Raw genomic sequence first — 27091 nt, 5'->3', positions numbered from 1 at the left:
AATCATGATTTATGGAGATTATTGAAAATTCTGATATATAATCGTTTGTATTTTTTTCATGCTATTTTGGGACTTATTGTCTATCTTTTTATGCATTATGAATGCAAAGTTTCTACTTTGTGCCTTCATTGGATATATACTTTTGCTTATGGTTACTCTTTGCCTTAACATTTATTTATATGTTTTTCTTGATATCTTACTCTTTTTGATTGATGTCAAAAAGGGGAGAAGTTTTGGGCAAAAGTTGAGCATGAGATTGCATACCTAAGCATGTATATTCACTCAACTATTAAATGAAATATATGAGCATGATATTGAAATTTATTATGAATTCTGATATGTTTATGGAAATTGATCTTGATATTGCAAATATTGTTAAGATAATGGTTATTGTAAAGGGAGCCTTTTTAATGCTTATTATAAGGCGGAGCCTTTTTAAGGCTTACTCATTTTTTGCTCCCTTTTTAAGGCTTAAGATAATGCTTATTGTAAGGGGGAGCCTTTTTAAGGCTTACTCATTTTTTACTCCTTATTTGTTATCATCAAAAAATGGGAGATTGTTGGTCTAACAAGGTTTAAAATATTATTTTGATGATAACAAACTAAAGGAACTTAACATGTTTTGCTAAGATAAGTTTCAAGGCTCAAAAGCTTTTATGAAGAGATCAAGCTCAAAAGTTCTTATAAAAGATCAAGTTCCTAAAAGATCAAGGTCAAGTGTTTAAAGAAGATTACTTATACTTAGAGACATGACTCATGATAAAGCAAAATTCAATTGAAGGAAGAAGCTCAAGAATGAGAGCAAAACATACATGAAGACTTCATGTTTAGAAAGTTTTAAAGTTTTAAGGAAGTCTTGTGTAAGTACTTTAATTAAATGTCAATATGTATGTTTTGAAGCTAATTAGGGTTAATTATTGACTTAGAGACCATATTTTGAAAACCCTGGAAAGTATTTTTAAAAGGTCTCAAAACAAATTGGTAAGAGTTTTTGGAAACAAGTTTAAAAAAAGTATTGTTCTTACTGCCCAGGCGACTGACCCTTGTCTGGTTAGGCGACAAACATTTATGCTAAATTAAAAATTGGGAAACAGAATAGGTCCAGTCGACTAACCCCTATGAGTTCAGGTGATTGATCCCATTCCGACTTTAATATTACGCTGAATTTCAAAGTCTAGGTAACTGACCTCGATGAGTCCAGTAGACTGAATTTCATAACGGTTATTCTAAAACAGCATTTAAAAGTTTCCAAATTATATTGCTTCTGCCCCAAACTTTGTCAAAACTTGGGAAACTCTCCAAGTATTTTGGGTAACACGAAAGCTCCATCCTACTTGAAGGAGTGTGTAAATGTTTGCTCCGCCCGTAAAAGAGTGGCATAGCGGAATCCTTAAGTTTGTTGCCTAAGGTGAGGACGTAGGTGGGTACAGACGATACTCGTAAAAATCTGGTTTCACTCTCTTCCCTACTCTCTTTAATTTTTTGCATATATATAAACTACGTGGTTGTAAATTTAATTTTCTACAAATCTATAATCTGTGTGGTTGTGTATTAAATTGTTGAAAATTAATTTGCTTTTGAGAATTGCAGAAATTGAAAAGGAGTACGTTGATTTATGAATACATATTACAGAAACTGTAGGGAAGTGCGTTGATTGATTAATACCCAAGACTCATTAATTCTTTGATTGATTGATATCAAAGCTCATTAACATTCAAAGTGGGTTGACATATTCAAAAGTTGAATCTTGGAAGCACTGCTGGAGTTCATATATTGTTTAATTGATTAACTTGTAGATTGTGTTGACTGATTGATTGATTGATTGATTGAATTCATTGATTGAGTGTTAATTTAAATTGCTAGAAGATCAAATTAATACTCTTTCATAAATATTTAAAATTAAATTTGATAATCATATGATATTGTAATTGAAATTCAAACCATCTATCTTTGAGTTACTACACCTTACTTTTCATGTTATTCATCACATTGTCAATGAGAAGTCCTAATGACGAGTAGGAGGACCCTCCCTCCACCAGGGCTTTCCTACTTTCCTCTCTCTTTTGCTGCACCTTCCTCCTAATCTCGCTATCACACTCCATCACGCACTTGATTCCTCTCTCTATATCATCTGCGCTCACAATGCGACTTGCCTCTTGCATAATCTCTTTCTTATAATCTAATGTAATCTCTACAGCCAATCCCAACTCTCGCACCATTTCAAAGGCGTTCATCTGTTGTTCTGCATAAATCGGCCACGAAGCCATAGGCACACCACACCAGATACTTTCCAAGGTAGAGTTCCACCCACAATGGGACACAAATCCTCCAATTGCCGGGTGGGACAAGACCGCCACTTGCGGGGACCACCCAATCACCCTTCCCATATCGGAAGTCCTATCCAAGAACCCTTCCGGCAACACATCTTCCGGATTTGTATAGTCGGTCGGAAATTCAATCTTATCCTTCGGTGGAGGTCGACGCAAGGACCATAAGAACTTGTGGCTGCTACGCTCGATTCCATGTGCAATCTCCCTAACCTGGTCCTCCCCAAAGCTTCCCTTGCTCCCAAAACACAGGAACACTACTGACAGTGGAGGCTGATCATCAAGCCATTTAATGATTTCTAAGTTCTGATTGGTACTGCTGTGGAGATTGACTATGGGTCCTACAGGATAGACGGGTGGTACTTTGGGATCATCTAAAATGGAGCCGACAGCGTAGGGTTCCAACTCCCTGAACGTATTAACAATAATACCCTTCGTTTCCCGAAACCTTCGAGCGTGGTCAAAGAACATCTTGGAGGCTCCTTCATCTAGCGCCACGAGCGGCATGATCTTTGTCGGAACTGGGTTGACAAAAGTCGGAATCGCCAACTCGGCATCCGAGTCCTTTAACTCAGTCAAGTCTTGATTTCGCCCGTCTAGCAAACACTGAAGATGGAGCATGAAACCAAGAAAGGCCGCGCCGGATGTGAAAAAGACATAGGAAGGGAGGTGAAACTCGTCGGCGATGTCAATCATGGGTGTGCAGAACATATCGATGACAAACCCGGCGAGTCGGATCGAGTCAGAGGAAGCGAGTTCGGCGACGGCATCTCTGACTCGGGGTTTGTAATACTCTATGAAGTTAGAGAGGATTCTGCGGGTGGAGGTGGCGGAAGCGAGGTGAGCGAGGGAGTGATCGTCGTAAGGGAGGTTGAGGAAGCGTATGCGTCCGGCGGGGAGGGAGGCGGCGAGGGAATCAAGGTGGGCGCTTCCTATGGAGTCGAAGGGCAACTTCATGACCAGGATGGTGATGGAGAAGTCCCTGTTTCTAGCAGCGAGGAGCTTTGCCATCTCCACTATTGACACCAAGTGGCCCATTCCCGCCGACGGGATGAACACGAGCTCTGCCATTTTCTCTGGGGCGGCCGGAGTACACATCTTTTCCTAATCACCTAGTTTTCTGAGATTATCTATGCAGGGACAGATGCCTGTGGGGCTGTTCAAGGTGATAGGGGTGGAACCGCGTGGTGGGCAAGATATATATAAAATAAATAAATAAATAACTTACAAACAGAATGATGTCATGCCTTTGCTGTAACTCACTTGCACATGCCCATCTAGAAATGCTTTCGAAAGGATTTAACTCTTAAAACATTTTGAGCGAACAGCCCATGATGTACGGTGTATTTTTTTTTTTTTTCTGAATTTAAATTTATTTTAATTAAAATGATTTGACAACCATTGGAGTGAAACTTTATTTCGAAAAATGGAACGTCCCAAAAATTTGTAGATGATTCATCATATTTTTTTACAAAGAGACACTAAATGGTCCACCATCTTTTGTTCTGAACAAGAGTTACTGTCCGCTAACGCATGGCGGTTAAAAGACGCTATCTCATGTAATATTTTTTAATCGCTTAAATCATTTCTTCCTCCTTCGTCTCTGTTTGCTATTCGCAGAAGAGGTTGAAAGCGGAGAGAGCTGAGAGGGGGGGTAGTGACCTAACGTGAAGCAGATCTTGCGGATGAACGTTGGATTCAGATTGTACAATTCGAACGTTCTGCCCTGAAGTACAATCTGAACGTTGGGAATATAACAAATAAAGAATGGAAATGAGATATGTTTTCCTACATCAAGTTGTTTAAAACTAGTTCTTGTTGTTTGCTAGCTGTGATTTTGAAATTTGAGTTGAAATTTGTATTAGTTTGTAATAGAAATGTATATTTTATATCTTGAATTAGGTTATATTGAAGTCAATTTGGTGACTTAAAGCATCCTTGTTGAACTTGTTGTATTGAATCATATTTGCACAGTAGAATATCAATGCAGCAATAATTGAAAACCAAATACAGAACACACCCACGCAATATGTAACGCCCCGAACCCATAATCCCGAGTCTGGTGCGTTATTCCTCATCATATCATGATAAATCATAATTCAAAACATATGCAGCGGAAAACATAATCATAATCTTCATAAACATAGTTCTATAATACCAACATTCCATAATACCAGAGTTTGCTATATCTTATCTAGAAATCCAGAAAATTATCCATCACCTACATGTCCATAAATACATACATCTCCAGAACATTCTAGTATTTTCACAACCATTCATCCTTCAACATCCTTAAAAATCATAACGACATAAAACATAAAATATAAATATTTACATCCAAAATGTCAACAACCTATACCCTGTTTCCTTATTTTCCTCAAAAAGGATAAATACCCTCGAGCTCCCTAAGTTCGACCTCGAGGATGTCTTGAAAAAAAAAAACATTCATATTCGGGTGAGACACATCTCAGTAAGGGAAGAAACATACATATTAAAACAGCTTGTGACCAATATGAGGTAAATAAACATCATTTTAATTTCATTTGCAAATCATCACATAACATTGAAATCGTTTTCTAAACCTACACAATCATATGCAAATGTTTAGCTTACGAGATTACCCAAGGATATGGGTGATTACCCATCCATACAAGTAGCACCTCTCTGCTCTGATACTTATTAGGTAACCCTAAGGTCACAATTAAAGCATACTAGGGCACTCACCTTACTCAGTAAGCTCTCAAGTGTTAACTTGATCCCGTACTCACGCATTCAACAATAGTTTACGGCAAAGGCCCTAAGGATAGGGAAATCTACCCACCCATACAAATAGGTTCCCTCTACTTTAGTACGTTATGCAACTACTGCCACATCTAAAGCTACTAGTGCACTTGCCTTTCTCAGCAAGCCCTCAGGCGAAGAGTTCGCCTTACCCAATCGTAACATGTTTTACGTGTATACATACTTCTAATATCATAATACATCATTCCTTTCTATCATTATACATTCATACACATTTGTTCATGTTCATAACTTAACTTTGCATTTCGTTTCACTTTAAGTGACTTTTTCCCATTTACATAGTTCGCATTTGTCATTTCATTGCCATTTCATTGCATAACATTTTCATTTCATTCCTTCGTACTACAGCTGGTCTTTAGCTATCATTTATTAGTTTCCACATAAAAATGCGCTAGAATCTACTAACATGACTGTCTTTCAGTTGTCTTACATTTACATGGTCACATTTAACATACACAAGTAACATTGTCCATATCATATTTTATTCATAAGCTTTACTTACTTAACCTGCATCTTGTATAGTTAACATATATTCACACAGAATCTCATGTCACACAATTTAACAGTAAAATTCATATACATTCCTTAAAAAAAAAAAAGTCAACCAACATTTAACATTTATATACTGAAAATACATTTCCTTCCTTACTTACTTCCTTAGAAAATTCTTTTTCACTTTTATTCGTTTACTTTCACATATACATAACTATATAAACATTCCTAAGTTCAGAAAACATAAATTTTATGACCGGCATTTTAAACCCACATATAAACATATATACATAAATAACACATAATCCATTTTAATTCATGAAAAACCTAATTTAATATATAAATTTTCCCCTTACCTGACTTTCAAACTATGCCTCTAGGATCCCTGAACTGATACCCACAGCGTTCACCTAGACCCTGAATCCAAAAATCTTAACTTAATTCAAATAAATTTCAATTAACTTAAATCTTAAAGAAAATACTTATTCACTACTTCCTAGGTTCCAAATAACAATATTCCTTAAGTCAATCTCAAAATAACTAACTTACCCTATGTCACGCCCCGAACCCTGAAATGAGACCCAGGGTGAATTTATTAACCTAACCTATCTCTGTATCAATATAAAACATACATGATACCATATACAAGAGGGTCCAACCCCGTGGGGTAACGGATGCCCTATATACATACATACAATACATGTCCATACTCATCAATATACGCAGCGAAAAACGGTCTTTCTTTACATCGAACTGTACCATACCAAAGTCTATACCATACAGGGTTAAACATACCTACAAATACTATACATACCACGGGTGTCTACAAAATCCATCAGAACAACCCAGTTACAAAATTCGTACCTATCAGGTACTAACAGTAGCTAAACACACCCCCCGCTTCCGGATGCTAGGATGCTAGTTTCGGCTACCCGAAGGACCTGAAAAACATTTGTATATATTCAAGGTGAGACACCTCTCCGTAAGGGAGAAAACAGGTTATATCAGTGTGTAGCATACCAGTGTCATTTTCATACTTCATAACACATACATACGATACAGTTTGAAACACATACGTACAGTTTCAAAACAAGTTTCATACATTTCCATACAATTCCATACAGTTCCAGTATTTCCACAAAATCCATTCCAGTTCATACGATACTCAAATACATACATACATACATATGGTCAGTGTCGTCACATTACTCACAACTACACAAGTCACCTAGTCTCACAGCGGTTATGTTCCAACACATTAAACTACGAAGGTTTCCGACTCAGGCCCACTGTGAATCCATTGCTACACATGCAACTACACAAGATCACCTGGTCTAACCCCGATTACATTACCATGTGCAAACTACGCTGCGTCAACCAAGGCCCACTGCGGTCCGTTGCTATATTCGGTGACCAACCGAATCATACTGTTGATATTTCGCACCCCGGATATAGAGCCAGCCACTCTTGCCCATGGTAGTTAGCCGTTACAAGGCACAGCGTACGGTAGTTAGCCGCCTCTAGCTGTTACAGCGTACGGTAGTTAGCCGCCCCTAACTGTTACGGCGTACGGTAGTTTGCCGTCCCTAGCCGATTTTCACAAAACTTGGAATCACTTTGGAACTCACGTCCCTATACATTTCAGCGTACAGTAATAAGCCGCCAAATACCTGGAACATTTACATACATACACACGTACCACACTTATTTGGTTTACGGCAAATCATATCGTTTACAATTTCAAGTATACAGTTTATGCAAATATGGATTACAATCACCTCAATAATATAGTTTAAATAACATAAATGGTTTTCAAATCAAATAAGAGATGATACCCGAAATCCCTCAATTTTCCCGAAAACTATAACCCGAAAATCCTGTGTTTTTACCTGATAGATTCCCCCAAATAAGTAGTCAAAACATACATACGATCATAACCCACAGGCTTACCAATTCTGATTTAAAAAATGAACTGATATAAACAGAATCCCCTTACCTCAACCTGAAACCAAACCACGAACTCTACGGAGCTCAAAACTACGAACCGAGACTCCAAAATCTACAAACCATAATACTAAACATGTTTATAATCCATACTACTACACATATACCGAACCAGAAATGAAAACCGAGTCTTACCTCGATTTTGGCCCGAAACCCGAAAATGCTCAAACCGAGATTCCGATCCACAGAAGCTGTAGAAAATCCCTCCACGATCCTCATGCTAACCTCAGATTTCTGATTCTATTAACGACCGGCAAGGAAATCTAGAGAGAGAGAGTAGGGAAACTTAGTGAAGAAGAAAAGTAATTTTCCTTTTATACCCCCTTTGACCCGCCCGATTTTCATCAACGAAAAGTACCTTCGTCGACGAAAAGTCAAGGATTTCGTCGCTGATGTCGATAGCCTCATCGACGAAGTCTGATATTTAAACTTTTCCAGACCTCTCGGCTTCTCTTCATCGACGAACCTTTGAATTTCGTCGACGAAAAGTCTACTACCTTCGTTGACGAAATTTGGCTTCGTCGACGAAATCTACAGAAATTCCTTTTATATTTTCCAGGTTCTTACAATCTCCCCTTCTTACAAAAATTTCGTCCTCGAAATTTGAAATCTCTCATTACAACACATTCATACTACCACATACATACTCACTCTAAAGCGAAACCAAACTGTCATGACAAACATATACGTACCAAGCTGTCACAATACATATATACTGATACCAAGCGGTCACCATCCATACATACATTCTCTAGAGGACACGGCGGCCATTTATACGCAGCCCCGTTACAATATATACATACACACTCTAGAGAATACGGCGGCCATGATACCCAGCTGTTACAATACATACATACTCTACAAATATGGCGACCATTTATACGCAGCCCCGTTACAATACATACATACATTCCCTCACTTATGGCGGAGGAAAATACCGTGGTTACATACATATAAAGTCTCGGGAGTTTACAATACAACAAAACTCACCCAAAGACTAACCATTAATACCATACGATAATAGGGTATTACATACATACATACTCATACTACCCTGCTATCAAAATACTACTCAAACAGCTATGGATACTTCCGGCGTATCTCCGTTTCTAGTTCCCAAGAAGCCTCCTCGACCTCGTGGTTTTGCCACAATACCTTCACTAACGGTATCTCTTTGGTACGGAGCTTCTGAACTTTACGGTCCAGAACCTGAACAGGTATCTCCTTATACGCTAAAGTATCCTCAAGCCCCAACTCATCGTAGCTGATAACATGTGAAGGATCCAACATGTACCTTCTCAGCATAGATATGTGAAACACATCGTGGACCCTCGAAAGTGCTAGAGGTAATGCTACTCTGCAGGCTACTAGATCCACTCTCTCAAGTATCTCGAATGGTCCGATATACCTCGGGCTCAACTTGCCCTTCCTGCCGAATCTCATCACTCCTTTCATTGGAGCGATATGCAGAAAAACCTTACCTCCCACTTCGAACTCTAACTCACGACGGCGAACATCCGCATAACTCTTTTGCCGACTCTAAACTGATCTAATCCTCTCCCGGATCAAACCCACCTTCTTAGACGCCTGCTGTACAAGTTCAGGTCCTAAAACCTGACGTTCACCGACCTCATCCCAATACAAAGGAGATCGACACCTCTGACCATACAAAGCCTCAAATGGTGCCATCCCTATACTAGCCTGGAAGCTGTTGTTATAGGCAAACTCCACTAGTGGCAGAAACTGAATCCAACTACCACCGAAGTCCAATACACAAGCCCGTAACATATCCTCCAAGATCTGTATCGTCCTCTCTGACTGTCCATCAGTCTGGGGGTGGAACGCGGTACTGAAAGTAAGCTTCGTCCCCAATGTTTCCTGCAAGCTCTTCCAAAATCGAGAAGTAAACCTCAGATCCCGATCTGAAACAATGGACACCGGTACCCCGTGCATTTTTACAATCTCACGTATGTACATCTCAGCTAGTCTACCCAAAGGGTAGCTAACCTTCATCGATATAAAGTGAGCAGATTTTGTCAACCTGTCCACAATTACCCAAATAGCATTCTGCCCGTGAAGCGCTGTCGATAATCCGGTAACAAAATCCATGGAAATATGCTCCCATTTCCACACCGGAATAGGTAAAGGCTACAACGGTCCTGTCGGCCTCTGATGTTCAGCTTTCACCTACTGACATGTCAGACAATGCTCCACAGATCGGGTAATATCCCTCTTCATACCACTCCACCAGAAGGACTCGCGCAAATCTCGATACATCTTCGTACTACCCGGATGTACCGTATACAAAGAACGATGCGCTTCCTCCAGAATTGTCTTTTTGATCTCCTCATCGTTTGGAACACACAGCCTGGTCCCAAACTTCAACACACCTTTGTCAGAGATGTTAAAATTCGCAGCCAAACCCTGTTGTACTTTCTTTACAATCCCAGCTAACTCCGCATCACTAGCCTGTGCAGCCTTAATACGTTCAAACAAAGTCAGTTGAATCACCAAGCTAGCAATGAAAGCCTGATGATCACCAGACACCAACTCCACACCAAGGCTTTCCAAATATCGTCTGATATGATGCTGAGCTACAACTGTAGATACTACCGCATGTTCTGACTTACGACTCAACGCATCAGCTACCACGTTAGCCTTTCCTGAATAGTAACTAATCGTGCAATCGTAATCTTTGATCAAATCTAGCCACCGCCTCTGCCTCATATTCAGCTCCTTCTGCATAAAAAAGTACCTGAGGCTTTTGTGGTCCGTGAAGATCTCACACTGCACCCCGTACAGATAGTGTCGTTAGATCTTCAGTGCATATACCACGGCAGCTAACTCCAAATCATGCATAGGGTAATTCTTCTCATATTCTTTCAGTTGTCGAGAAGCATACGCCACTACCTTACCCTACTGCATAAGCACACATCCCAAACCCTTTAGAGACGCGTCGCTATAAATCACATATCCACCATCCCCCGAGGGAATAGTCAACACTGGAGCAGTAACCAACCGGTGCTTCAACTCCTGAAAGCACTGCTCGCAATCACTAGTCCACTCAAACTGAACTCTCTTCTTGGTTAACCGTGTCAGAGGTCCAGACAGTTTAGAGAAACCCTCTACGAACCGACGATAATAACCCGCCAGTCCCAGAAAACTCCGAACCTCCTGCACACTCTTCGGTCTAACCCAATCAACCATAGCTTCGATCTTGCTAGGATCAACAGAGATACCGCCCTCAGACACCACATGGCCTAAGAACGCGACCTGATTCAACCAGAACTCACATTTCGTTAGCTTAGCATATAACTTCTTTTCTCGCAACCTCTGTAGCACTAACCTCAAATGACCCCCATGATCTTCCATACTCCTCGAGTATACCAGAATGTCATCAATAAACACCACCAAGAACCGATCCAAGTACTTATGGAAAACCCTGTTCATCAGATCCATGAACACCGTCGGCGCATTCGTCAACCCAAAAGGCATGACTAAGAACTCGTAGTGGCCATATCTGGTTCGGAAAGCAGTTTTCGCTATATCCTCTGTTCTAACCCTTACCTGATGATATCCTGACCGCAAATCGATCTTAGAAATGACCTGCGTCCCCTGCAACTGGTCAAAGAGATCATCTATACGAGGCAAAGGGCAACGGTTCTTCACCGTCACTTTGTTCATCTCACGTAATCAATGCACATACGCATCGACCCGTCCTTCTTCTTTGCAAATAATACTGGACCTCCCCAGGGTGAAACACTAGGTCGAATATATCTCCTGTCCAGTAATTCCTGCAACTGCTCCTTCAACTCCCGAAGTTCTGTTGGAGCCATCCGGTACGGAGCTTTAGAGATCGGTGCCTTACCAGGCAGCAACTCAATCGTAAACTCCACCTCACGATCCGGAGGTAAACCGGGTAAATCATCTGGAAACACATCCGAAAATTCGCTGACCACTCGAATATCCTCGAGTCTCAACTCATCCCGCGGCGCTTCCTGCACACAAGCTAAGTACCCCTAACATCCGTCCAAAAGTAACCTCCATGCCTGTAGTGCCGATAAGATCTGTGGCGTCGAATGCACACACGATCCCAAAAACTCATACTCCTGCTTCCTAGGAGGTCTGAACACTACTACCTTCTTTCGACAATCTATCACCGCATAACTGGAGAATAACCAATCCATTCATAGTATAACATCAAAACCCAACATGTCGTACACCACAAGGTTTGCTGGTAACAGTCTATCCTGAATCACAACTGGGCAATTTTCTAACATCTTACTATAAACTGATACACTCCCAATTGGCGTAATCACAGACAACATCTCATTCATCACACAGGTTTATGCCTCACATAATTTCACAAAACTAGCAGATATGAACGAATGGGTTGCCCCCGAATCAAATAAAATAACAGCTTTATTCGAAAGCAATAACATGGTACCTGTCACCACGTTCCCAGTGTGTTCCGCATCTGCTGGAATAAGTGAATATACTCTCGCCGGAGCCATTGCAGAGCCGTGGTTGCCTAATAATTTCCCCGAGGCACCTGATTACTCCCACGGTTCTGGCTCTGTGCAGGCAAAATCCTTCTCTATTCCAGACAATACTTCGCCATGTGGCCCGACTGGCCACAGTTGAAGCAAACACCTCTGAATGGCTAACACTAGCCTTCGTGCCATTTATGGCACTTCGCGCACAGTGTGGAGGATGGATCCCCCTGAGAACTCAGTCGCTCGGTGTTCTGCCGATACCTGGAACTATAGCTCTTCTTCTTCTTCCACGATCCCTGCCAAGAACTACTCTGAGGACCAGAAGATACTGGCCTCTTCCCCTACACCTATACAACCTCATCTCCTCAAAGGTCGGTCTCAACTATGGTGGTTTTATCCACCAGAACAGAAAACTCACGGATCTGCAGCATCCCCACAAGACGACGGATGTCTTTCCTCAGACCCTTCTCGAATCTCCGAGCCTTCTCGTGCTCATTTGAAACTAAGTATGGTGCAAATCGAGATAACCTGGAAGCATATCTCTACACCGACAAAGTCCCTTGCGTCAGGCCTGAAAACTCATCTGCTTTCGCATCTCAAGTGGAGACTGGAAAGTACCTCTCGAAGAATACCTCCTTGAAGCGGCCCCACGTCACATCAGATGAACCAGCTCTCTGCCTCTCAAGCAGACTCACTGCTGTCCACCATCGCCCTGCCTCCCCAGCCAGTTGGAAGGTAGCGTACAAGACCTTCTGCTTCTCAGTGCAGTGGAGGACTCCCAAAATCCTCTCGGTCTTCTCAATCCAATCTTCTGCCACAATCGAATCTGGTCCTCCCGTAAATTTCGGAGGGTGCATGCGTGTGAACCTCTCAATGGTACACCCCGCACCAGTAGGAGAGCTCTCGCGTCTCCTAACACTCCGCCCAATTTCCCTGATCACCTGTCTCGCCATACTACGAGACACAGAAGGAGACTCATCACTTGCCGTCTCCTCGGAGCCACTTTCCAAGTTATTATCCTTGGGCTCCATACTGAAAACAGAATAGGAATCGGTTAGAATCCCTACAACCCATACAACTAACACAATGATCTACACTAATCATGTTAACTACTTCCTGCCAGGTCCAGGTCTGTCTTATCGCACTGACACGAAAGTCATCAATGATCTGCCCTGCTTTTACTGGAATCGTCATCCTAGAAAAACACGGAATACCGTTGACAATTCCCGGTCTAGCAACCGAACAACCCACAACCAACTCTACTCATATCCACATCCTATACTCTGGTATGTACACATCAATACTCCTAACCAAGTCTACAAGACCTAATACTCTCTCGGGATTCCTTCTTCGATGAGAAATCGAGTTCGTCAACGATCTTAGTAAGACACTTGTCGACGAATACAGGACATTCGTCGACGAGACCTGTTATTTTCTTAAAAATTCTTCCTTTCTTCCCTTTATTATTCATTAATCCATTTTATTCATTATATTTCCTAATTATTTAAATTTCTGGGTCATTACATTCTCCCCTCCTTAAGAAATTTCGTCCTCGAAATTTTACCAACTAATCATGCTTTCACATTATTTTACATTCATTTGCTAACTACTATCATAAGAACTCAACATGCATATCATCATATAAATCATTCAATCATTTTCCATTAAATAAAATTGTATCATATCTGCTTCTCTGATGGCATCCTCCTAAGCTCAGAGTGTGTACAAATGAGGCGGACCACCTCTTCCAAGTGGTATCTGCTGCTTTCCCTTATCCTGAATCTGAGCAGCTACCATAGGCAAGGGTTCTCAACAATCTTTTCTCTGGTACCCTGGCTTACCGCACCTATAACAATTCGAAGTGCCATACCAGCATTCGCCCATATGCCTTTTATCACATTTTGGGCATACAGAGCTCATTGCTTCTTTCCCTTTCTTCGTCGATCCCTGACTGGCCTCAGACTAAAAACCAAATGGTGCAGGTCTCTTCTTTTGCTCTGAAGGCTCAGTACTACCCTGGATACTCTTCTCTGACACTGAGGCCTTATCAACTATTTCTGAAAAACTCTAGACTTAAAACCCGACCACCAGCTCGTAGATTCTGCGCCTTAGGCCTTTCTCAAATTTCATGGCCTTTCTTACTTCATTTGGGACCAGAAATGGAGCAAAACGCGACAACTCCACAAATTTTTCCGCATATTTCGCAATTGTCATGTCTCCCTGGGTCAGATTGGTAAACTCCTCAATCTTTTCCTCTTTGACAGATGAAGGAAAATACCTGTCAATGAAAAGCTCCTTGAACCTCTCCTAGGTAAGAGCTATCTTTACGACCCTCTAATCCTCCAACAGCTTCGCAAAAAGCCACTAGAGCTTCGCCTCTACTATCATTTTGAAAGCAGCATAACGGACCTTCTGCTCGTTCATGTAGTCGAGTACACCCATGATCTCTTCTATCTCCTGTACCCAGTTCTCTGCTACCACTGGATCAGGTCCTCTTGTAAAGGCTGGAGGGTTCATCCTCATAAACTCTTTTATGCTGCAGCCCTATCCTATAGGTGGACAATTCTGTTCCTTTGGATCCTTCTTCATTTCTACTTTAACTTGACGGACGATACCTCGCAGCACCTTAGAGGTATCTATTTCTTCCTCGCTAGAGGTCACTGAATCCTCCCTTCCTTCAGCCTCTATATTCTCATCTCCAAAATCCATCCTAAAAATAGGACAAAGAAGAGATCTGACCTGCTATTTAACTGGGTTTTTTTTTTTATATACTATGATATTTAACATGCTCTGATACCATACTGGATTGAACCCAATCATTAACCTAAGCAGTAAGAAGCGAAAATCAAATAAACATATCCATATAATTATATACAATATCAGAGTGCTAATAGGTTTCCCCAAAATACACATATTTGACTGTTCCCCCAATATCCTCAACCGGTGAGGGTTATACAAAAATACTCTAAAAAATATATTCACTCTCTCTCATAGGGCAGTACTGTGACCTCTCTATTTGCGAGCTTGGTCCGCTCGCCCAACTGGCTCACCTGAAAAATAATTCAACACTGGGATGAGTCAAAGCTCAGTAAGACAAAATATGCTAGTCTTCATCTTTTTCCTGTTGCTTAACATTTCTGTACTTTAGGTTTCTATTAAAAATACTACTAATGTATGTATATATTTTCTGTTTCTGTAAAGCTGTATAAACATAATAATAACTGTAAACTTCCCTATGGATAACTGTGTGTCATGATTTAACCCCTCATGACGGGATTGTACGGCCCATAGGCGGGATTTACCCTAGCTGGCCAACCAGGAATAAATTACTCTACTTCATGGTCTGATCAGCCCTCCTCAACACATATCTGATGTAGAGCCTGTCCACTTATGGGCTCTATGCGATCGACCTTTATACCACGTATTATCTGAATAGGTGGTTGCACTCTATAAACTATATGTAGCTATGGTACCGTGCTCTATAACTGTATGGTCCAACAGGGTCCGATACTGTATAATACACCTCTATATACAACTATCTGTTTTACCATGATTTTGTAATAACTGTATAAACCATGACGTTGTAGAAAACTGTATCTCTATATCAACTGTGTTTCTGTAATTAACTATGAATCTATATGTCATGGTACTGTAAAACTATATAATCATGGTATTTCTGTAATTGTTGAAAAATACATTCACTATCTGTATATTCTGTAAAACACATCTCTGAAAAGTACTGTAAAGCATGTTTCTATACTAGGTACATATTCTCAAGCCACACAGTAATTTTAAAACATATTAATTATATTTGATAAACTGCATAAATCTCTGTTGTAGAACAATACTCTGGTGAAACATTTATAATTTTATACTGAAAACATTCTCAAATAACCTAGCATAGCATATTTCCCTTACCTATATCCTGCTAAAAATCCCCTACTATAACGGGTCCAACACCCGCAGGGTTCTCCACTCAACACCCTAAAAATCATAAATTTCAGAACAAAACATCAATATTTCTTGACCTACATCATTTCCTACAACTGCCAGGAAGCCAAAAACTGAATAAAAGACCTTACCCTAGATTTGGGATGAGTTCCAACTTCATTTCACCAATGATCCGTTCCGGCAGACTTGAAGAGAACTCCGCGAGGAATGTCGTGGTGGCTTCGGATCGTCGATCCAACGACTGGAGGGGCCTAGATTTAAAAGAGAAGGGAGAGAGACCGTATGAGAGAGAGAGAGAGAGAAAGAGAGGAGGGAGAGAGAGAGAGAGCACTGAAATTTGAATAAAAATATGAGTTTGCACTATTTATAGGGTCAGATTCATCGATGAGACACGTCACCTCGTCGACGAGTCCTTTAGTAAATTTGTCGACGAACCTTACCATTCATCGTCAAAATTTAGAGTAGCCCAAAATCCTCACTCGGTATTTTCTCTTCGACGAAATGGGACCTCGTCGACGAGATCCTGAAGACCTTCGTCGACAAATCCCTATATTCGTCAATGAAGCTTGGTAGTTTCCTGAAATTATTATTACCTTAAAATGCAATGTCATCGACGAATGCAAAGCGTTCGTCAACGAAGTCTACTGCCTCCTTCTGTTCCTGTTTTCATTTTCCTCCCTCTTTATTATTATAATACTATTATTCTTCGGGTCACTACATAAGATTTCCATTTTAAAACTCCAAATAACATAATCATTAAATTAAATCCAAAATCTCCATATAAGGACTAGTCTCACAATTCAGAAATAAAAACATCTGAGGTTTACCATGGCTTTTCTGAGGCCATCGACTGCTTCAGAAAGATCATAGGAAATCGTCGATGTATTTTCGCCTCTAAATTACAAAACACAATCCAATACTTTCCTACACCAAACCTATTTCTCAATACCTAACCTATTCATCTTGTATCATTATCTTAACTATTTCCTATACTCAGGTATAAATCATCCCTAAATCCTCAAAATCCCAAAAGCATTGCTCTGATACCAAAATGTAATGCCCCGAACCCATAATCCCGGGTCCGGTGCGTTATACCTGATAATATCCTAATAAATCATAATCCATAACATACGCAGCGAAAAACATAATCATAATTTCCATAAACATAGTTCTATAATACCAACATTCCATAATACCAGAGTTTGCTATATCCTATCTAGAAATCCAAAAAATTATCCATCACTTGCATGTCCAAAAATACATGCATCTCCAGAGCATTCCAGTATTTTCACAACCATTCATCCCTCAACATCCTTAAAAATCATAACGACATAAAACATAAAACATAAATATTTACATCCAAAATGTCAACAACCTATACCCTGTTTCCTTATATTCCTACAAAGGCTAAATACCCTCAAGCTCCCTAAGCTCGACCTTGAGGACGTCCAGAAAAAAAAAAAACATTCATATTCGGGTGAGATACATCTTAGTAAGGGAAGAAACATACATATTAAAATAGTGTGTGGCCAACATGAGGTAAATAGACATCATTTTAATTTCATTTGCAAATCATCACGTAACATTGAAATCGTTTTATGAACCTACACAATCACATGCAAATGTTTAGCCCACGAGATTACCCAAGGATAGGAGTGATTACCCACCCATATAAGTAGCACCCCTCTGTTCTAATACTTAAGTAACCCTAAGGTCACAACTAAAGCATACTAGGGCACTCACCTTACTCAGTAAGCCCTCAAGTGTTAACTTGATCTCATACTCATGCATTCAACAATAGTTTACGGCAAAGGTCCTAAGGATAGGGAAATCTACCTGCTCATACAAATAGATTCCCTCTGCGCTAGTACTTTATGTAACTACTGCCACATCTGAAACTACTAGTGCACTCGCCTTTCTCAGCAAGCCCTCAAGCGAAAAGTTCGTCTTGCCCAATCGTAACATGTTCTACGTATATACATACTTCTAACATCATAATACATCATTCCTTTCTGTCATTATACATTCATACACATTCATTCATGTTCATAACTTAACTTTGCATTTCGTTTTACTTTAAGTGACTCTTTCCCATTTACATCGTTTGCATTTGTCATTTCATTTCATTGTCATTTCATTGCATAACATTTTCATTTCATAACATTTTCATTTCATTCCTTCATACTACAGTTGGTATTTAGCCATCATTTGTTAGTTTCCACATAGAAATGCGCTAGAATCTGCTATAGTTAGTTTCCACATAGAAATGCACTAAAATCTGCTAATATGGCTGTCTTTCAGCTATCTTACATTTACATGGTTACATTTAACATACACAAGCAACATTGTCCATATCATATTTTATTCATAAGCTTTACTTACTTAATCTTAGTATCTCATATAGTTAACATATATTCACATAGAATCTCATGCCACACAGTTTAACAGTAAAATTCATATACATTCCTTAAAAAAAATAAGTCAACCAACATTTAACATTTATATACTGAAAATACATTTCCTTCCTTACTTCCTTAGAAAAGTCTTTTTCACTTTCATTCATTTACTTTCACATATACATAACTACATAAACATTCGTAGGCTCAAAAAACATAAATTTCATGGCTGGCATTTTAAACCCACATATAAACATATATATATATATATATATATATATATATATATATATATATATATAACACATAATCTATTTTAATTCATGAAAAACCTGATTTAATATATAAATTTTCCCCTTACTTGACTTTCAAACTACGCCTGTAGGATCCCCAAACTAATACCCACAGCGTTCACCTAGACCCTGAATCCAAAAATCCTAACTTAATTAAAATAAATTTCAATTAACTTAAATCTTAAAGAAAATACTTATTTACTACTTCCTAGGCTCCAAATAACAATATTCCTTAAGTCAATCCCAAAATAACTAACTTACCCTAATTTTGGGATGTTTCCCAAACCTCATAACCCAACGATTAGCTCTTACAGCCTTGAAGAGAATGATCCCACGAACCTCGTGGCGGTTTCGAATCGTCAAATCGGGTCAAAATCGGCTCAAAATAGAAGAGAGAAGGCTGGAGCTTTGTTTTATAGAGAGAGAGGAGAGACGGTTTGCAAAATTCACACTAGAAAATGAAGAACAACCTATTTATAGGCAGGGCTTCATCGACGTGACACGTCGATTCATCGACGAGGTGCTATTGACACTTCGTCGACGAAAAGATACCTTCGTCGACGAAATTAAAGAGTTCCAAATATACTTTCTCAGGATTCCTTCATCGACAAGAAATTGAGTTCGTCGACGATCTTAGTAGGACACTCGTCGATGAATACAGGACATTCGTCGACGAGGCATGTTATTTTCTTAAAAAATTCTTCCTTTCTTCCCCTTATTATCCATTAATCCATTTTATTCATTATATTTCCTAATTATTTAAATTTTCGATTCATTACACGGTATATATGAAAGCAAATAAAATCAACACAAGGAATTACGTGGTTCGGCAATGCCTACATCCACTAGAGCAATCGGCAAAGTACTTTACTATCTTGGTGTCAAAAGATACTTACTGTAACGATACAATTTTTCCACTACATTTATATATATATACACATGAAACTCTGATACCATATATAAACCACTCGACCCCCAAGTGGGTTACCGGGTGCAACTATTCATAAGCTATACTACAACACGGCGGAAGCATAATATACATAAATCCCATATACAATATCAGAGTACTAATGCCATCATAATACAAAAGTATCTCTCTCCAAAAACCCAAATATACAACCCAAGGTACATAATACAAATCCATGCACAAATAAATAGCAGTGTCTCATTGGTACTAACTTTAACCCCAAAATCACTAATCCTGCACGAAGCTCTCTAAGCTCGTCTCTCTAGGTTACCTGAAATGTTAAGATTAGAAGGGTGAGACACCTCTTAGTAAGACGAAATAAATTATTGTCAGTGTGTGGTAGCCTGAGTTTTAATTAATGTATCATAACACATTCATTTAATAATTAATTTAATTGAGTAATCATGAAAATTGTACTTATATCCATATACATATATATACATTTGCAAACATATATTTTTATCAAAAATATGCACATGCTCAATACGTTTCTCTGGGCTTGAAGCCCAACATGTCTGTAAACGCAGATTTATCATGTCTGTAATAAGGAACCAACCTGAGTGGACATTCATATATTACTATCATGTAATCACCCCACATGACTGGGTTATGCGGCCCGAAGGCGGGACTTAGCCATGGTTGGCCTACCAGGCTAAGTTAAACAATCCTTGTCTGTAGTACGATTGACCCACCACAGCCTGGTCTGGACCTAGGAGCAGTCAACATCTCTCTGCAGGCCCAATCGACTTCCAATACCAACACTCTCCCCGAGTAGTGTGGTTACACTGACTCATTTCCTAGCAACGGTATCGTACTCTCATATATATCACTGGTCCATCAGGGTTCTCATTTCCACAATTCCACAGTAATCTCAGTATAAAAACTGTCATTTCATTTCTCGGTATAATACCGTCATCAAATATCTCAATATAAAAAATATCATGTCTGTATTTCGGTATAAAACCTTCATCATATATATCAATATCAAAAATAGCATATCTGTATTTCAGTATAAAACCGTCATCACATATATCAATATCAAAATATCATATTTCATCATTTCATATTATCTGTCGTATTTTCAATAATTCCCAAAAACCAGTATAAATCACATTTCATTGTAAAATATCCCCACATGTTTATTGTACAATAACAAAATCATTTCTCATGCCACACAAATTTTAAGTAATATTTCATAATATAAAAATTTTTTAAAAGAATTTATGATAATCCAAAACCAATGTTTTCAAATGCCTAATACATCAGAAAATCATATACAATATTTTCATATTCTTATGCTTTAAATTAATTAATTAATTTCCCAAATGTCTGAGATAATTTATTCCCTTTACCTGTTTACCAAAGATGTGCTTGTAGGGATCCTAAATCAACGCATGCGGCATTCGAAGCACAAATCTTGTATTCATATACCTTAGTTTAATCAGTTCAACCCCAAAATAACAACTATTTAATTAACATTCCTAGGCCCACACATTCCCCATTAACTGATTAAACTTTCAAAAATATCTTCCTTACCCTAAATTTGGAGTGGTGCCTAGGACTGCCAAACAACTAAACTACTTCGGTTAAACTACAGAAAAACGTCACCAGACTCCCAAAATGACGTTCCTTCTTCAATTCGGGCTTATACCGGGTGAGAAATTGAAGAGAGAGGGGAAGAGGGTCATAGCCCTAGGAGAGAGAGAGAGAGAGAGAGAGAGAGAGAGAGAGAGAGAGAGAGAGAGAGAGAGAGAGAGAGTTTTAAATTTTGTCCCAAAAAAAAGACTTGAATTCAATTCATAGGCTGCCGGCCAGAGGAAAATTGTTGACGGTTTTCCTATAACCATCGACGATTTGGTTTTAACCAAATCGTTTTTTTCACCGTTTTATCCTTACTGCCCCTTAGTAACTCAAAATCATCAACGGTTTTCTCTGAGCTCATTGGTCTCCAAACGGTTAGAACATTTTGAGCGAACAACCCATGACGTTCAGTTTTTTTTTTTAATTTAAATTTATTTTAACAAAAATGATTTGACAACAATTCGGCTGAAACTTTATTTCTAAAAATGGTGTCCTAAAAAATTGTAGATGATTCATCATTTTTTTTTTAAAGAAAAAAGATGCTAGTTGATCCAACATCTTTTGTTTTGGACAAGAGTTACCGTCCGCTAACGCGTGGCGGTTAAAAGAGGCTATCCCCAGTAACATTTTTTATTCGCTTAAACCATTTCTTCCTCCTTCCTCTTTTTCTACTATTCGTAGAAGAGGTTGAAAGCGGAGAGAGCCGAGAGCGAGGGTTGTGACCTGACGTGAGGGAGATATTGAAGATGAACGTTGGATTCATATTGTACAATCCGAATGTTCTGCCCTGAAGTACAATCTGAATGTTGGGAAGGTAACATATAAAGAATGGAAATGAGGTATGCTTTCCTACATCAAGTTGTTTAAAACTAGTTTTTGTTGTTTGTTATTTGAGCTGAGATTCGGAAATTTGAGTTGAAATTTGTATTAGTTTGTAATAGAAATGTATATTTTATATCTTGAATTTGATTATATTGAAGTCAATTTGGTGACTTGAAGCATCCTTGTGGAACTTGTTGTACTGAATCATATTTGCATAGTGGAATATCAATGCAGCAATCAATGAAAACCAAATACAGAACACACCCACGCAGTATATATGAAAGCAAATAAAATCAACACAAGGAATTACGTGGTTTGGCAATGCCTACATCCACTGGAGCAATCGGCAAAGTACTTTACTATCTTGGTGTCAAAAGACACTTATTGTAACGACCTGATTTTTTGACTACCTTTATATATATATATATACATACATGAAACTCTGACACCATATATAAACCACCCAACCCCCAAGTGGGTTACCGGATGCAACTATTCATAAGCTATACTACAACACAGCGGAAACATAATATACACAAATCCCATATACAATATCAGAGTACTAATACCATATCATAATACAAAAGTATCTCTCTCCCAAAATCCAAATATACAACCCAAGGTACATAATACATATTCATACACAGATAAATAAAAGTGTCTTGCCAACACTAACTTCAACCCCAAAACCACTAATCCTGCCCAAAGCTCTCTAAGCTCGTCTCTCTATATTACCTGAAATGTTAAATAAATTATTGTCAGTGTGTGGCAACCTGAGTTTTAATGTATCATAACACATTCATTTAATAATTAATTTAGTTGAGTAATCATGAAAACTATACTCATATCCATATACATATACATATATATACACATTTGCAACCATATATTTTTCTCAAAAAATATGCACGTGCTCAATACATTTCTCTGGGCTCAAAACCCAACATGTCTGTAAACATAGATTCATCATGTCTGTAATATGGAACCAACCTGAGTGGACATTCATATATCATTTCCATGTAATCACCCCACATGACCAGGTTGTGCGGCCTAAAGACGGGACTTAGCCATGGTTGGCCTACTAGGTTAAGTCAAAACAATCTTTGTCTGTAGTACGATTAGCCCACCACAGCCTAGTCCAGACTCAGGAGCGGTTAACATCTCTCCGCAGGCCCAATCGACTTCCAATACCAACACTTTCCCCGAGTAGTGTGGTTGCACTGACTCATTTCTTAGCAACGCTACCGTACTCTCATATACATCACTGGTCCATCAGGGTTCTCATTTCCACAATTCCACAGTAATCTCAATATAAAAATTGTCATTTCATTTCCCGGTATAATACTATCATCAAATATCTCAATATCAAAAATATCATGTCTATATTTCGGTATAAAACCATCATCATATGTATCAATATCAAAAATATCATATCTATATTTCGGTATAAAACCGACATCACATATATCGATATCAAAATATCATATTTCATCATTTCATATTATCTACCGTATTTTCAATAATTCCCATAAACCAATATAAATCACATTTCATTGTAAAATAACCCCACATGTTTATTGTACAGTAACAAAATCATTTCTTATGCCACAAAAATTTTAAATAATATTTCATAATATAATAATTGCCAAGAAGAATATATGATAATCCAAAACCAGTATTTTCAAATGCCTGATATATTAGGAAATCATATACAATATTTTCATATTCTCATGCTTTAAATTAATCAATTAATTTTGAAATTTCCAAACATATTTTATTCCCCTTACCTGTTTACCGAGGATATGCCTATAGGGATCTTAAACCAACGCATGTGGCATTTATCCTGTATTCATATACCTTAGTTTAATGAGCTCAACCCCAAAATAACAACTATTTAACATTCCTAGGCCCACACATTCCCAATTAACTTATTAAACTTTAAAAAATATCATCCTTACCCTAGTTTTGGAGTGGTGCCTAGGATCCTCAAACAACTAAACTACTCCGATTAAAGTACAAAGAAATGTCGCCAGGATCCCGAAATGACGTTTCTTTTTCAATTCAGGCTTATACCGAGTGAGAAATCGAAGAGAGAGGAGAAGAGGGTCGCAGCCCTAGGAGAGAGAGAGAGAGAGAGAGAGAGAGAGAGAGAGAGAGAGAGAGAGAGAGAGAGAGAGAGAGAGAGAGAGAGAGAGAGAGAGAGTTTTAAATTGTTTCCCAAAAAAAATGACTTGAATTCAATTTATAGGCTGCTGGCTAGAGGAAAATCGTCGACGGTTTTCCTAAAACTATCGATGGTTTGGTTTTAAACAAGCCATTTTTTTACTGTTTTACCCTTACTGCCCCTCAATAACTCAAAACCGTTGACAATTTTCTCTGAGCTCAAAAAACCTTCAATGGTTTGGCCCTTGCCAAACTAAATTTCCTATTTTCTTTATTATTTTTATTATTTATTATTATTTTCCTTTTCCACGGCTCTACACTTACAATGATCTTCTCACAATGAAAATACACCCATATATACCAGTGTATATATAAAGTTTCCAAAGGGTTTCCCTCCAAACCTCAACCAACTTAACATCCGTTATTCAAAATTCAAAAATCTGTGTTGGATTCCTGAGCCAAATTGTTGTCTGATTGGGCTAAACTGTTGACGATTTCCAATAGAATGTAAATTGTCTAAATTCTTATTCCAAACTGTTGATGGTCCTAGCCACACCGTCGACGGTTTCCCTACTGCTTCTCAGCACATTGATTTTCCACCATGACTTCTCCTTGTACATGCATCCCATCAAGTATATAAGCCACATATCACAACAATCTCCACCTTGGTGAGTATATGCCCCTAAGGAGAACTTGAAAATATAGCCTGTTGCTCCACCTTGACCTTAGGACTTAGGTTAAGGACCGTCTCCCTTCTAGAACTTAGAGACATGAAGCAAGTCCAAGCAATGCTTGAACTTTTCAATGGTAACTAACTTTTTCAAGATATTTATTGTGTTCTCAAATGTGTGAGCTTTCTCAAGTACAAGTTCACATAAAAAAATCAATTTCTGGACCCTATGAAACCTTACATCAATATGTTTGGTTCTAACATGGTATTCTTGATTCTTTGCCAAATAGATTACACTCTGACTATCACAATGCAAGACAACTCCACCTTGCTATATACCTAGCTCCTTAACTAAACCATTAAGCCATATGGCTTCCTTTGCAACTTGGGCAACTGCCATATATTCAAACTTAGTTGTAGACAATGCCACTAGGGATTGTACGATAAACCTCCAACAGATGAGTCCTCCTACAAGGATGAATACATAGCTCGTTGTAGATCTTCTATCATTCATATCCCCTATATAATCAGCATCAACAAACCCCAAAACTGATGGACTACACTGTTGCTTGCCGAACATGATGCCATAATTAGAAGTACACCGTAAGTATATATATGAAAATCCATTTGATGGCTTCCCAATGTTGTCTACCCAGATTAGAGAAAAACATACTCACCACACTTACTGCATGTGTGAAGTCTAGTCTTGTACACACCATGACATATATTAAACTCTCTACAACGGTAGCATAGGAGACCTTTGACATGTCCCTAATTTCATAATCCGTCCTTGGGCATTCAATGGTAGACAATTTAAAGTGATTCTCTAGAGGTGCACATATCGGTTTAGCATCAGCCATGCTGAACCTTTCCAACATTTTCTCCACATAACTACCTTGAGATAACCACAACCTCCCTATAATTCAATTTTGATGAATCTCCATCCCAAGTATCTTTTTGGCAGCGCCAAGATCCTTTATGTCAAACTACACCGAAGGCGTATAAAACTCAAAATCCTGAAATTACATTATTATCCCCAATAAAATCAACTCAAACCCAATATAAAAATCATTTACCACCTTTCTTAGGCTAGCATACTCCAAGTACGCACATAAATCCTAAAATATTTCACTTACCCTGATTTTGGGATGGTGTCCCGAAACCCCAAATTGAAAATCTGCTCTGCCTAAGTTGCAAGAAATCTTTTCAGGAATCTTGTGGTGGTTCCTGATTGTCAATCTGGGTTTTAACAGAGCCAGAATCGAAGAGAGAGAGAGAGAGAGAGAGAGAGAGAGAGAGAGAGAGTAAGGGAACCGTAGGGTAGAGAGAGAGAGGCGTGAGGAAAGGGAATTTTTTGCTTAAAATGAAAGCAGTACTATTTATAGGCAAGGTTTCGTTGACGAGACACGTGTGTTCGTCGACGAGCCCAAGAAGGCTATTTGTCGACGAAGCCATGAGTTCGTCGACGAATCTCAGAAATATTTGAAACCCCTCTCGATAAATCTTCATTAACAAGATACGTAAACTCGGCGACGAAATCTAGAAGGACGCTCGTCGTCGAGTCCCTGCTTGATGTCCTTTTCAAATTTTCTTTTCCCTTTCTTTTATTCTCCCTTTTTTCCTTTATTCATTTTTATTTTATTTACCGGGTTTGGGTTGCTACACATAAAGTTTCAATGTCCATTAAAGAGAAAGGGTGTGAAAACTAAACAGGTTTGGAGAGTAAAGGAAACATCTCTTATTAAACCATTAAGCCCGAAGAAAGTATGGGTACCTAGATAAAAAGCCTAGTTCACAAACCAAAGACTCTATAGATCTTTGGAATAGTCGTTCTTGTTAGAAATTGAGAAAGATACTTAAATATGGTAATGCCTTCATAGCCTACAGGGTTTAAAGTAGCCAATCTAAAGAGATTTAGCAAATAACTAAAAATATGCTCTGATAGTAGATAAATGCTTTGAATGTAAGTTACTAATAGAAATATCTACTATAATAGAAAATCTAAGAAGCTAAGAAAATCTAAGAAATCTAGAGAATTCAAAGATTCCAAAAAGAAAATTTATCGTTGTTCATACTATTGAAAAGACAACTTTAATCCAAGGATATTGAACAAGTTGAAATGGATAA

General features: G+C 38.7%; 1 protein-coding gene across 1 annotated transcript; it reads right to left on the bottom strand.

Annotated features, from left to right (window-relative positions):
* Nucleotides 1–1869: 1869 nt before the first annotated feature.
* On the bottom strand, nt 1870–3719 carry LOC131160288 (anthocyanidin 3-O-glucosyltransferase 2-like). The gene has a single exon (XM_058115768.1). The coding sequence runs from the start codon at nt 3423–3425 to the stop codon at nt 1959–1961; it is 1467 nt and encodes a 488-aa protein (XP_057971751.1). The 5' UTR covers nt 3426–3719; the 3' UTR covers nt 1870–1958.
* Between the last annotated feature and the right edge of the window lie 23372 nt (nt 3720–27091).

The sequence above is a fragment of the Malania oleifera genome, chromosome 7, assembly GCF_029873635.1.
Source record: "Malania oleifera isolate guangnan ecotype guangnan chromosome 7, ASM2987363v1, whole genome shotgun sequence".
NCBI classification, from domain to species: Eukaryota; Viridiplantae; Streptophyta; class Magnoliopsida; order Santalales; family Ximeniaceae; genus Malania; species Malania oleifera.
The sequence above is the reverse complement of the archived record's forward strand: the minus strand, read 5'-3'. Positions and strand labels throughout refer to the sequence as shown.